At 38.3% G+C, this 15,000-nt stretch overlaps 2 protein-coding genes across 6 annotated transcripts in view; one reads left to right on the top strand and one right to left on the bottom strand.

Annotated features, from left to right (window-relative positions):
- LOC133652239 (granzyme A-like) overlaps positions 1-15,000 on the bottom strand; it is a 79,016-nt gene that overhangs the window by 45,318 nt on the left and 18,698 nt on the right. For 4 of the 5 annotated variants that reach the window (XR_009826550.1, XR_009826551.1, XM_062050757.1 and 1 more), the window contains exons 3-4: positions 9,000-9,204; positions 6,606-6,715 (exon numbers count right to left, since the gene is read on the bottom strand). Coding sequence is in view for 3 of the 5 variants with exons in the window: in XM_062050757.1 (XP_061906741.1) it covers positions 6,606-6,715; positions 9,000-9,204 (315 nt within the window). In the remaining 2 variants the exon portion in view is untranslated. Of the gene's footprint in view, positions 1-6,605; positions 6,716-8,999; positions 9,205-10,568; positions 11,352-15,000 lie in introns of those variants that run through there. The other variant, XM_062050758.1, reaches the window with a different exon arrangement.
- gpx8 (glutathione peroxidase 8 (putative)) overlaps positions 10,564-15,000 on the top strand; it is an 11,765-nt gene continuing 7,328 nt past the window's right edge. Inside the window, exons 1-2 of the mRNA XM_062050764.1 lie at positions 10,564-10,811; positions 10,945-11,206. Coding sequence (XP_061906748.1) covers positions 10,605-10,811; positions 10,945-11,206 — 469 coding nt within the window. The 5' untranslated portion in view covers positions 10,564-10,604. The remainder of the gene's footprint in view (positions 10,812-10,944; positions 11,207-15,000) is intronic.

Raw genomic sequence — 15,000 nt, 5'->3', positions numbered from 1 at the left:
TATTCAACAGTCCGGAGGTCTCCGTTGTGGTATTTTAGGCTTCATAATGCGCCACACATTTTCAATGGGAGACAGGTCTGGACTACAGGCAGGCCAGTCTAGTACCCACACTCTTTTACTATGAAGCCACGTTGATGTAACACGTGGCTTGGCATTGTCTTGCTGAAATAAGCAGTGGCGTCCATGGCAACATATGTTGTTCCAAAACCTGTATGTACTTTTCAGCATTAATGGCGCCTTCACAGATGTGTAAGTTACCCATGTATTGGGCACTAATACACCCCCATACCATCACAGATGCTGGCTTTTCAACTTTGCGCCTATAACAATCCGGATGGTTCTTTATCCTCTTTGGTCCGGAGGACACGACGTCCACAGTTTCCAAAAACAATTTGAAATGTGGACTCGTCAGACCACAGAACACTTTTCCACTTTGTATCAGTCCATCTTAGATGAGCTCAAGCCCAGCGAAGCCGACGGCATTTCTGGGTGCTGTTGATAAACGTTTTTTGCCTTGCATAGGAGAGTTTTAACTTGCACTTATAGATGTAGCGACCAACTGTAGTTACTGACATTGGGTTTCTGAAGTGTTCCTGAGCCCATGTGGTGATATCCTTTACACACTGATGTCGCTTGTTGATGCAGTACAGCCTGAGGGATCGAAGGTCACGGGCTTAGCTGCTTACGTGCAGTGATTTCTCCAGATTCTCTGAACCCTTTGATGATATTACGGACCGTAGATGGTGAAATCCCTAAATTCCTTGCAATAGCTGGTTGAGAAAGGTTTTTCTTAAATTGTTCAACAATTTGCTCACGCATTTGTTGACAAAGTGGTGACCCTCGCCCCATCCTTGTTTGTGAATGACTGAGCATTTCATGGAATCTACTTTTATACCCAATCATGGCACCCACCTGTTCCCTATTTGCTGTTCACCTGTGGGATGTTCCAAATAAGTGTTTGATGAGCATTCCTCAACTTCATCAGTATTTATTGCCACCTTTCCCAACTTCTTTGTCACGTGTTGCTGGCATCAAATTCTAAAGTTAATGATTATTTGCAAATAAAAAAATGTTCATCAGTTTGAACATCAAATATGTTGTCTTTGTAGCATATTCAACTGAATATGGGTTGAAAATGATTTGCAAATCATTGTATTCCGTTTATATTTACATCTAACACAACTCATATGAAAACGGGGTTTGTATATATATATATATATATATATATATATATATATATATATATATATATATATATATATATATATATATATATATATATATATATATATATATATACAGTGTTTCCCACACATTCATGTATTTGTAGCGGCCCGCCACGAAAGAATTACGTCCGCCACAAATATATATTTTTTCTTTGTCCTGTCCAGCTTCTCAGACAAATCATATAGTTGATGTAGATGCCCATATGCTGTTCAGATTTACTTTACAAAAGAGAAGTGTAGGATACTTCTCTTGTTGCCTTATTTGTATTTGACCACTACTGTTTTCTGTTTATTTGTTACTGACTGTGGCAGGACACCTCTGCCTCTGTTTCACTTTATGTTGCTGGTAAATAATATGGTTGTAGTAGTAGGCTAAAGTTAAATTATTTAGTATGCACTAATTAAAGGGGCAGAGCTTTAAGAGACATTTTAGCTTTTATATTTTATAAGATATATTTTTTGTAAGAACCACAATCAATAAATATATTTCAGTGAATAACTTATTGTTCAAATCTGTATATAAATATGTACATAAAGTGTTGTAATTATATTGTAAAATGGATGGATGGATGGATCGATGGACGTTTAAAACAAAACTGTTATTATTAATTAGTAAGTATACATTTTTTGCGCCTTTTTAGAGAAAATCATATTATTGTAGTAAATTATGTAAATTACTCGATGATGTCATGGTGACCACGCCCATAGCCACGCCCCCACCGTCACAGGTATCTTGGCAGTTTATGGGAAACACTGATATATATATATATATATATATATATATATATATATATATATATATATATATATATATATATATATATATATATATATATATATACACACACATATACATATATACACATATACATATACATACATATATATCCATTTTCTACCGCCTGTCCCTTTTGGGGTCGCGGGGGGTCGCTCGAGCCTGTCTCAGCTGCATTCAGGCGATAGGCTCACTCACATTCACACACTAGGGCCAATTTTTTTTAGTGTTACCAATCAACATATCCCCACATGTCTTTGGAGGTGGGAGGAAGCCGGAGTACCCAGAGGGAACCCACACAGTCACGGGGAGAACATGCAAACCACACAGAAAGATCCGAGCGCAGGATCGAACCCAGGAACTTTGTATTGTGATGCAGATGCATTAACCCCTCCTCCACCCTGCTGCCCATATATGTGTGTGTGTGTATATATATATATATATATATATATATATATATATATATATATATATATATATATATATATATATATATATATATATATATATATATATATATATATATTGAATAGACAGACAAAATGGCGGCGCCCTAAAGGCAGCGGCTTGCAAACGCTCTTGGGAGTGTAGAGCGATTTGGCAAAAAACACCCGTTATTTCTGTCAATTTCATGGCTGGCTCAAAGCGTGAACACTCTGTGATCACATACGACCGACAGACAATTCTGGATGTGGATGGATCGGGTCGTTATAGACTGAAAGATGCATGTACGGTGGACCTCCTCGCTAGCATGGGAATACTTCGCGGGCTACATCGAGCGGCCTTTGTAGCAGCGGAGTCAAGTATTAGCGGGGACCGCCAATGGAGGCGACGTAAGCGGTGTGAGCGGAAGCAGAAGCGGGGATGCCGAGCGGGGCTAACAACAAAGGGAAAAGCTAACCAAAGAAGCGTGGAGGGTCCGGGTAAGAAGTCATTTAAACTAGAACTAGCCGGCGCCAGGCTGGATAATCCCTGCACACATAGCAATTCTCTTAGAATAAAACACAACTCACATAATGTTTTTTCTTTTGTGACGGTGTCAGAGGCAGACATACATTGTACTGAGGTGGCTAACTATGATGCGTTCAGTTTATCGCAGCATCAAGCAAACAATCTGAAAATTCCCGTCGTATCAATTCCTAGATATGGTCGAAACTATTTAAAGTGCACTACGCATAATAAACGCAACATTATTAATATTGCTAGTTCGGATAATTTCAACAAACAATCCTCAAAACAGCCCACTACCTATAATATGGGCTTTTTAAACATAAGATCATTACCTTCCAAAACGTTATTAGTTAATGAGGTCATTAGAGACAACAAACTTGACGTCGTTGGTCTCGCCGAGACCTGGCTCAAACCAGACGATTTTTTTGCGCTAAATGAGGCATCTCCTCCTAACTATACCAATGCAAATGTTGCCAGTCCTCTTAAAAGGGGAGGGGGTGTCGCACTAATATACAATGAAAACTATAATTTTACACCTAACCTAAATAATAAATATAACTCGTTTGAGGTGCTCACTATGAGGTTTGTCACACCGCTGCCTCTCCACCTGGCTGTTATCTACCGCCCCCCTGGGCCCTATTCGGACTTCATCAGTGAATTCTCAGAGTTTGTTGCTGATCTAGTGACGCACGCCGACAATATAATCATAATGGGGGACTTTAATATCCATATGAATACCCCATCGGACCCTCCATGCGTGGCGCTCCAGACTATAATTGATAGCTGTGGTCTTACACAAATAATAAATGAACCCACGCATCGCAACGGTAATACGATAGATCTAGTGCTTGTCAGGGGTGTCACCACCTCTAAAGTTACGATACTCCCGTACACTAAAGTAATGTCCGATCATTACCTTATAAAATTCGAAGTTCTGACTCATTGTCAGCAAACTAATAATAATAATAATAACTACTATAGCAGCCGCAACATTAATCTGCCACAACGACGACTCTTACTGACCTACTGCCTTCGGTAATGGCACCATTCCCAAATTATGTGGGCTCTATTGATAACCTCACTAACAACTTTAACGACGCCCTGCGCGACACCATTGATAGTGTAGCACCGCTAAAGCTAAAAAGGGCCCCTAAAAGGCGTACCCCATGGTTTACAGAAGAAACTAAAGCCCAAAAATTATCATGTAGAAAGCTGGAACGCAAATGGCGTGCGACTAAACTTGAGGTTTTCCATCAAGCATGGAGTGATAGTTTAATAACTTATAAACGTATGCTTACCTCAGCTAAAGCTAAATATTACTCAAATCTCATCCACCTCAACAAAAATGATCCTAAATTTTTGTTTAGTACAGTAGCATCGCTAACCCAACAAGGGACTCCTCCCAGTAGCTCCACCCACTCAGCAGATGACTTTATGAATTTCTTTAATAAGAAAATTGAAGTCATTAGAAAAGAGATTAAAGACAATGCATCTCAGCTACAACTGGGTTCTATTAACACAGATACGACTGTATATACGACGGACATTGCCCTCCAAAATAGTTTCTCTCTCTTTGATGAAATAACATTGGAGGAATTGTTAAAATGTGTAAATGGGACAAAACAAACAACATGTTTACTTGACCCAATTCCTGGGAAACTTATCAAGGAGCTTTTTGTATTATTAGGTCCATCAGTGTTAAATATTATAAACGTATCACTTTCCTCTGGCACTGTTCCCCTAGCATTCAAAAAAGCGGTTATTCATCCTCTACTCAAAAGACCTAACCTCGATCCTGACCTCATGGTAAACTACCGGCCGGTGTCCCACCTTCCGTTTATCTCGAAAATCCTCGAAAAAATTGTCGCACAGCAGCTAAATGAACACTTAGCGTCTAACAATCTCTGTGAACCTTTTCAATCCGGTTTCAGGGCAAATCACTCTACGGAGACAGCCCTCGCAAAAATGACTAATGATCTATTGCTAACGATGGATTCTGATGCGTCATCTATGTTGCTGCTTCTTGATCTTAGCGCCGCTTTCGATACTGTTGATCATAATATTTTATTACAGCGTATCAAAACGCGTATTGGGATGTCAGACTTAGCCTTGTCTTGGTTTAACTCTTATCTTACTGACAGGATGCAGTGTGTCTCCCATAACAATGTGACCTCGGACTATGTTAAGGTAACGTGCGGAGTTCCCCAGGGTTCGGCTCTTGGCCCTGCACTCTTTAGTATTTACACGCTGCCGCTAGGTGACATCATACGCAAATACGGTGTTAGCTTTCACTGTTATGCTGATGACACTCAACTCTACATGCCCCTAAAGCTGACCAACACGCCGGATTGTAGTCAGCTGGAGGCGTGTCTTAATGAAATTAAACAATGGATGTCCGCTAACTTTTTGCAACTCAACGCTAAGAAAACGGAAATGCTGATTATCGGTCCTGCTCAACACCGACATCTATTTAATAATACCACCTTAACATTTGACAACCAAACAATTAAACATGGCAACTCGGTAAAGAATCTGGGTATTATCTTCGACCCAACTCTCTCGTTTGAATCACACATTAAGAGTGTTACTAAAACGGCCTTCTTTCATCTCCGTAATATCGCTAAAATCCGTTCCATTTTGTCCACAAGCGATGCTGAGATCATTATCCATGCGTTCATTACATCTCGTCTCGATTACTGTAACGTTTTATTTTCGGGCCTCCCTATGTCTAGCATTAAAAGATTACAGATGGTACAAAATGCGGCTGCTAGACTTTTGACAAAAACAAGAAAGTTTGATCATATTACGCCTATACTGGCTCACTTGCACTGGCTTCCTGTGCACCTAAGATGCGACTTTAAGGTTTTACTACTTACGTATAAAATACTACACGGTCAAGTTCCTGCCTATCTTGCAGATTGTATTGTACCATATGTCCCGGCAAGAAATCTGCGTTCAAAGAACTCCGGCTTATTAGTGATTCTCAGAGCCCAAAAAAAGTCTGCGGGCTATAGAGCGTTTTCCATTCGGGCTCCAATACTATGGAATGCCCTCCCGGTAAAAGTTAGAGATGCTACCTCAGTAGAAGCATTTAAGTCTCATCTTAAAACTCATTTGTATACTCTAGCCTTTAAATAGACTCCCTTTTTAGACCAGTTGATCTGCCGTTTCTTTTCTTTTCTATTCTACTCTGCTCCCAACCCGGGGTGGACCGCTATTCTGTCCATCGGATGGGGACATCTCTACGCTGCTGACCCGTCTCCGCTCGGGATGGTTCCTGCTGGCCCCACTATGGACTGGACTTTCGCTGATGTGTTGGACTTTCACAATATTATGTCAGACCCACTCGACATCCATTGCTTTCGGTCTCCCCTAGAGGGGGGGGGGGGGGGGGTTACCCACATATGCGGTCCTCTCCAAGGTTTCTCATAGTCATTCACATTGACGTCCCACTGGGGTGAGTTTTCCTTGCCCGTATGTGGGCTCTGTACCGAGGATGTCGTTGTGGCTTGTACAGCCCTTTGAGACACTTGTGATTTAGGGCTATATAAATAAACATTGATTGATTGATTGATTGATTGATTGATATATATATATATATTTCCTTATGTCTTTTAAGGTTGTGTGTTCCCTTATAACTTTTGTCAACAAACCTGTTCTGAAGCTTTAATAGTGAATACTTGTTTCTGTGAGCTTGCAATGCTTTGTGCTTTTGGTCCCGTTTTAGGCTCACAGAGAGAAATGTCTCCACTTAATGTTGAATCTGTAAAACCCAAAAAATTTAATATATTACACGTGAGAACTCATTAATAGACAGTGAGTATTTCTGCCAATGCAAGTCAATTTTAAAAAAAATATTTCTTTAGGTGTGCATTGTTTTGATGTTAATATAGGATATCGGTCCGATATCAGCAGAAAAAACATGAATACTTAAAAATCTGTTTGTCACCCTGACTTATAATTTCAAAGTAAGTTGTAGGTCAAATAAATATATAATATGGTTCATAGTTTAAGTTTATTTCGAACATGCATACAGTTACAACATAATACATCACAATTTCCAGTTTGTCTTTACAACATGTCCGAAAAGGAGTAGGAAGAAGCAGAGCTTACTTAATCCTAACTCTTTTCCATTTTATAGCACTTTGTATATATATTTATACACATATATACACATATATATAATACACATTTGTTCATTTCCTGTTCTAAATTCGTACACAATTTAAATCCATGAATAAAATATAAAAAAAAGCTCTTAAGAAAATAAATAGTTGAATAGGTTGTAATTACCGTAGTGAGATGGGTGTGATTATCTCATTTTCAATAAGGTTCAAAATGTTTATCAAAGTTGTACTTCTTCTTTGTACTTAGTAAACACCTTGAGTTTACAGTAATAACATCATGAGGTGACTATACATATATTTACTGTTACAGACAGCTTTCTGAGCACAGCCATAACTGTGATGTGGCTCTTAGTAGAAAAAAGTTTTACACCCTGAATGTAAGCTATAGGCTACTAGGAGCTAGCAGCTACACAACAGCTAAGCACACACACAATAGCACACACACAATAGCACACAAGCTAAGACATATGTAATAATTAATTGAACATATCTGAGTTATTATGTAGAAATATGGGGAAATACCTACAAAAGTAGGCTTCATTCACTAATCGTGTTACACAAAAAGATCAGTTACAGTAATACATAAAGTTGGATATAGAGAGCACACAACCCCTTTTTTATTGAATCAAAATTATTAAAATTTAATGATTTGGAGCATACTATAACCTGCTACCCAAGAATATACAACAATTATTCTCAACAAAAGATGAGAAATATAACCTTGGGGAAAATTTAACTTAAAACACTTGTATGCACGTAGAACAACTAAAACCTTTAGTATATATCATTATGTGGAATTACAATCATGAAAATTATGAATAAACAACGTATTAATATGATCAAGTTTCAGAAACTGTTCAAACTCAGTGTTAACAAAGTACAAAGAAGAAGAATCCTTACAAACATTTTGTGTTACGAATTGAGAACAGTAAGTGAACAAATGTGTTAGTAATTGCTATGAAGTGCAAAATGTGTATAATTAAACAAGCTTGGCTACTTCCTCCTCCTTTTTGAACATGTTGCAATGAGAAAATGGAAATATGTGTAATATGTGATGTTTCATATTGTAACTGTATGTTCAAAATAAACTTGAACAACAACAATATTGCAATGTAAAACAGCACATTTGTCAATATAAACAAGTATCAAATAATTATAGATGCATATTACTTATACAAAGTCTCCAAGGTAGGAGCGTATTAGAAAGTATCCAGAAACAAACGTGTCCGCATCATCAACTTACTGCATCATGAGCTTAACTTCACGAATTATTGTCGGCAGTAGGCATTGCCATGAAAAAAATTACCACTCCACTTCAACTTAAAGACAGTACAAGTTGTTTTGGTTTTTTTAAATTACAAGTCCACGTCAATATAAAGTGGATCCATGATGATCTTAATGTGGAGTTCAAACACTACCAAGTTATCTAGATAAACTTCAACTTAAAGACAGCATGAGTTAATCCCAGACGGTTAATAACAAATAAGTTAGTGTGTTTCATACCTACCAGTGTTTAAATAATGTTACTTTGTCAAACCTTTTCTAACCATTCCACACTACAAAATAATAAAAGTATTTACGATTCACGCTGTTATTGTATCAGAGCCTTCTCGTTATCGGCCAATATTCAAGGCTCCAATATCGGTAACTGAAGTGAAAAAGTGAACACCCTTACTTTTTGTCCACAAGAACGTCTATCATTCAAACTGGCAAAAAGATGTGATGCATCTGACAGTTGAACCCCAAAGATCACGGTGTGATGTTCATCACTATCACAACTACTAACATATTAGAGGTAAAGATTGGAAGTGGACCCACAAAGTTTATGTGAGGGATACATTTTATACCAATGGTCTAAATGTTGATTACATATTTTCTTAATAATCGATAACATCCACAGAAATAAAATAAAAACACTACCTTCTGCTCTAGTCTGTGCTGCTCCATGTTGTCTAGTGGGAGAGTCCAGCTCCAGCCTCTGGCAGACAGCGTCAAACTCAAAGTTGGGCTTACAGCGACGCCCAGTGGTGAAAGGTGTACTTGCAGCAGGACTCTGGCAGCCGTGCATGTGGATGAGCTGCATCCGACAGCGTTTGTATGGCGTCACACATGCCGCATTTTCACGCTGTAAAAACATCAACATGCATACAATAAACACACTCAAGTGAGTCCACAATGTCCCAAAGCAAAACATTTTGTTTGCATGTTATCAAACTCATAAAAACACACAATTGTAAATATGCCACTAACTAATTAATGTAATTACAGTAGCCTACTTGCCATTTAAGTCCCTGGGGGTATTTTGCATCATTCACTTTTTTTTTTAATTCAACATTAAAATAGTAATCTCCGTTCCTAAAAAAAAAAGCTTAAAATGCTGCGCTACATTAAAAAAAAAAAAAAAAAAAACTTTGTCCCTTGCACCAATAAATGTCCTACTGAAAATACCATTTATGATCATGTATCTTAAGTTCACAGTGTTTCTTAACCCATTGTTGGGCGAGCGCCCCCTTGAGGGCCGCCAAGAAATATAGGTTTCTCAGCTGTGGTCCGTATGGGCCGTAGCAGGTACTCAGTTGTAATACATCTTTCCACCACTGGTGGCAGTAATGACAATATTAAACAAACAGAAGAAGTCGGGAGTTTTTTAAGGCAAAAATTATGACTAAAGTAGTGAAGCTCTATATTCATCCATCCATCCATCCATTTTCTACCGCTTGTCCCTTTTGGGGTCACGGGGGGTGCTGGGGCCTATATTCATATGCACTCAAATTGTATTGACAGTTTAAGAAACATACTGTATATACTATTATTTATTATTAATTTACATAGAATGTTTTTATTTTAGCACTGAGTTATTGCATGTCAGTTAACATGTTTAAATGTTTTTGAAATGTCAGGTAAATTGATGCGCTTTAAATCCTTTCTTTTACAGACTAAAAACAATATTAGTAAGTTAGTTGATGTATATAGTTTTTTTCTTTTCTTTAATGTTAATATGGAATCAGTGTTATGTAGAGGTGTACTTTTAACAATTTTAGAAACAAACAATACTATTTATAGTCAGGGCGGAGAGTGAGGGGGGCACAAAATGTTTTCCTTATCATCGGGGAGGCGTAACAAAAAAATAATTAAGAAGCACTGCTCTAAAGTAACAGTACTTTTGCTAGAGTGCACTTTTTGGCTCTGCTGGCTACCAAACGTCATCTGGGATAGGCTCCAGCTAAACCTTGATCACACTGAGGATACTAAGAATAGCAAATTATCTATTTGTTTAGAGTTGGTACAAAATAATATATATTTTACAGCACTTTTAAAGAAGCTTATATTTCTGTGTGGTCTGGGTCAAAAGTTAAGGTTTAAAATAATTTACATTTATGAAATACAATAGTGCAATTGATTTTCATACAACACGCTTCCGGTTGTAGTCTAGTATTTTGAAGACTGGTTGCACACAGGTTCCGGTGTTTTCTCGCTAATTTAACTCACCCCCACCCCTCGGATTCGTATTTTTCCCCCTCCAAGATGGAGGCCTTAGGGGGCTACCCCGCCAAGTCTTCCGGGCCCAAAGTGAAGAAGTTGACGGTTCTGCTGAGCATGACGGTCGGCGTGGGCTGCTTGTTCTTACTACAAACACAACTGGTCAAGCCCCGAAAACCGAAGGACTTTTATTCCTTCGAGGTGAAGGACGCCAAAGGCAGGGCTGTTTCTCTGGAGAAGTACCGAGGAAAAGTAAGTCCACATCATCAAGTGGCGTTGCGACGTCCGAGCAAACTTTTACTTGCGTTTGCTTCAAGCATTGTTAAATAGAATAACTATTCAATATGCCTTTTAGAGTGATGCTTAAGAGTTTCCCTCCATGCAGGCTTCTCTGGTTGTAAACGTGGCGAGTCACAGCGAGCAGACGGAGACTGCGTACAGGTCACTTCAGGAGCTCCACAGGGAGCTGGGAACGTCTCACTTCAACGTCCTGGCCTTCCCCTGTGGACAGTTTGGCGACACCGAGACCGGAACCAGCCGGGACATCGAGGCCTTGGCCAAGTCCACATACGGTGTGACGTTCCCCTTCTTTGGTAAAATCAAAATAATGGGCTCCGAGGCTGAACCGGCCTTCACATTCCTGACAGGTATGAGCGCTTGAACGCACCATGGCAATGGCTTTGTTTTGATTTGTTAGTGTTATTTTTAGTGCTGTCAAATAATAATTATTTTTAAATCTGATTAATGCCTGAGTTTTCATTTGGATTAATCGTGAATAATCGCAGGTTATTACACGCTTGCATAATTTAAATTAACTTAAAAATTACCTCATATCTGGACATAATGCAATTTTATATTCAGAATCTCATACAGGAACTTGAATTTATTTTCACAAAACTTATTCTAAATAGTTTTATCCAAAGTCATGTACAGTCCAAAAAATTGCACGATTAATATTGCATGATTATTGCAATATTTTTTTGTGGTTAATCACATGAGTTAACTTGTTATTTTGACTACCCTAATTAATTTTACTTTTAATAGTGTTGCTTTTATGGTGAACTCGTCTGAAGAAATCGGTTTAAAGACTAATATGTGATCTCTTAATAAGACAGATTAATATAGGTTATGGAGAGAAATGTCTTTTTATGCAACTCAACCAAAATAAATATTTGCAAACAAAAATAATGGATTTGCAACCCAAAAAGATGTACAAACAAAAAAGGATCTGAAATTAAAAATGTATATATATTTTTTTAATAAACAATACGTTTTGGTTGCAAATTTTTTGGGGGGGCGGGGCGGGGGTTACAAATATTTTTGGTTGGAAATATTATTTTTGTTGCAAATTTATTTCTGACTAATAAAAAGGCTTCTAACATATTGTCCACATTAGGGCTGAACGATTTCAGGAAAAAATCTGATCACGATTTTTCTGACAGAAATTGCGATTTCGATTTTGACTCACGATTTCTTTTCAAATCAAGCTTCAGTAACAGTAACAGATTTAAAACATGACAAAAAATGATATACCATGAAAACATTAAATGCTATGTAATGCAAGGATGAATACTAAAAGGTAAGAATTGCTTCAAACATGTATTTATTAAGAAACATGCATGTACATTCTCCAAAGTTCTTGACCAACAGCAGTTATTAAAACTAAAGAACTAAAACCAGTACAAAAACCTTAATTATGTTAAGATAAATAAAAAAGTTTAAGTTAAATAAAATACAAAACAATTCCAACACAAAAAGCAATGCTTAATATATAATAAGAAAAACAAAATTCAACAACTTCAATAAAGGAAAAAAAGGATCCTGACCTTATGTAAACAGTCTTATACTCAAGTAGGTAGGTCAGTCTTTTATGGCTCAAGAGAGCTAGCCTATCAACATCTATAGCAGCAATTCAAGTACTTTATTCAACCCTGGAAGAAACCTGAACAATATTTTAAAGTGAAATTGAAAAGTAATGGTAATAAAGAAAATACTATTACAAAAACAAAATGACCCAACCTCTGCCCTTCTGAAAAATATGTCAGACATTAAAATAGGTGGGTCATTCATTTACCGCTTAGCAGCACCCAAATATTGCACATCTATTCTGTTAACAATAGAACATAATATTCCTGAAAACTAGCATTTATCTTTTTTTTTTTTACAAAAACTGACACCACAAGTCAGGGTAAAGTGCACGCGACGCTGTAATTGTGGTATGTTTGCTACAATGGGCTGAATCGCTCGGGGTTGACTTTTCACCGGACTTTTTGGTCATACATTCGTCGTGTAACTGCCGGTGGTGATTTTTCAAGTGCCGGAATAAATTAGTCGTGTTGCCTTGGGATGTGGCGACTTTGGCCCGACAAGTTTTACAAAGTACCTGTTTCTGATGCACATCTGAAGTTTCGAAACCGAAGTAGTCCCAAATGACAGACGTGCTGCTCTTCTTCTGTATTAAAACTAAATCCTCCTCCACTTCTGACCCGGCGGCAGCAGCCATTTCCTCCAGGACGTTTGTTTCTTCACCAAAGTTGTTAGTGGGCGTGTACGCGGTAGCCTCGTCAATGGCCGCCTCTGATTGGTTAGCGTGACGGCATGCCCTGCTCACAAGTAGTTTACCACTTCTGATTGGTGAGTTTGACAAGGCATGAGAGTAGCACGAGCAGGCTGCATATACACAACAGACATGTCAGCCAGGAGAGCTAAATAACGTTCGTCTAAAACCGAAGCCTTCACGATCTCAAGATTGAGACTTCTGAAATCGCAATTTCGATCTGAAAACGATAAATCGTTCAGCCCTAGTCCACAGTCTTATTCACGTGCCTCCACTTAAACAGCGTCTTCTCCCCGGTAGTTTTTAACACCTCCATAGCGAGTCTACTGACAGATGTAATTTACAACTGTACGCTAGTTTATATTAGAAATGGCAACAGTGTTAAAGTTAAAGTTAAAGTACCAATGATGTGGAGGATGAATGCCCCACAACAAGAGGATAGAGAAAAAGAAGGAGCTTATTGACTACCGTACGGACTACAATGGCAGACCTGCGCACAAATCACTTTGGGTAAACGTCTATGGATAATCCGCTGACGTCAATTAAACAGGTGTCATCCTGCAGTCTACACATATCTCTTATGTGTGACTGCTATCTACTGGTCAAATTTATCATAACACCATGTAAATAAATAAATGATAAATGGGTTATACTTGTATAGCGCTTTTCTACCTTCAAGGTACTCAAAGCGCTTTGACAGTATTTCCACATTTACCCATTCACACACACAATCACACACTGATGGCGGGAGCTGCCATGCAAGGCGCTACCAGCACCCATCAGGAGCAAGGGTGAAGTGTCTTGCCCAAGGACACAACGGACGTGACTAGGATGGTAGAAGGTGGGGATTGAACCCCAGTAACCAGCAACCCTCCGATTGCTGGCACGGCCACTCTACCAACTTCGCCACGCCGTCCCAAATTAAATTACTTCGAGGTCGGTAAGCACGACCAGAATTAATCCGTACATTAGAGGCACCGGGTTACAAGGCACACTGTCAATTTTTGAGAAAATTTACATGCGCCTTATAGTCTGAAAAATATGGAGTGTGTGTGTGTATATATATGTATGTATGTATCTATGTATCTATATATATATATATATATATATATATATATATATATATATATATATATATATATATATATATATATATAGATACATAGATACATACATACATATATATATATATATATATATATATATATGTGTGTGTGTGTGTGTATATATATTAGGGCTGCAACTAACGATTAATTTGATAATCGATTAATCTGTCGATTATTGCTTCGATTAATAATCTGATAAAAAAGACAAACTACATTTCTATCCTTTCCAGTATTTTGTTGAAAAAAACCAACATACTGGCGCCGTGTTCTTTCAACTTGCCAAATAAAACAAGGAAAATGTTACAAAAATGCACACTTTTGACACCCCTGCTATAGATAATAAAAAATTAAATCTGATGAATTTATCGATAAAAAGCAGAGCCTGACGACCCATGCACGTTTATCACAACTCTCTCGCTCTTTGTCTCTGCCCCTCCCTCACGAATGCTGCTGCGCGCACAACTTGTTGTGTTTTTAACCTTCTTAACCCTGAACGTACATTGAAAATACACGCAACCCTAACTCAAAATGCTGGACATTTGAGGCATTTAAGAAACACCGCCCGACAGCCCCGCAAAAAAGGAAATGTCCGGTGAAAAGAGGACGCATGGTCAGGACCTAGCCCGGTCGCTGCTAGCATGCTAGCAGCGATCGGTTTCACCGGACATGTCCTCTTTTGCTAGCATGCTAGCAGCTAACGGGCTAGCATAGACTGACCATACGTCCTCTTTTCACCGGACATGTCCTCTTTTGCGGGGCTGTCAGGGCGGAGTTTCAT

The sequence above is a fragment of the Entelurus aequoreus genome, linkage group LG06, assembly GCF_033978785.1.
Source record: "Entelurus aequoreus isolate RoL-2023_Sb linkage group LG06, RoL_Eaeq_v1.1, whole genome shotgun sequence".
Taxonomy (NCBI): Eukaryota; Metazoa; Chordata; class Actinopteri; order Syngnathiformes; family Syngnathidae; genus Entelurus; species Entelurus aequoreus.
Note: the sequence above shows the minus strand (reverse complement) of the source record. Positions and strands in the feature narration are given on the sequence as shown.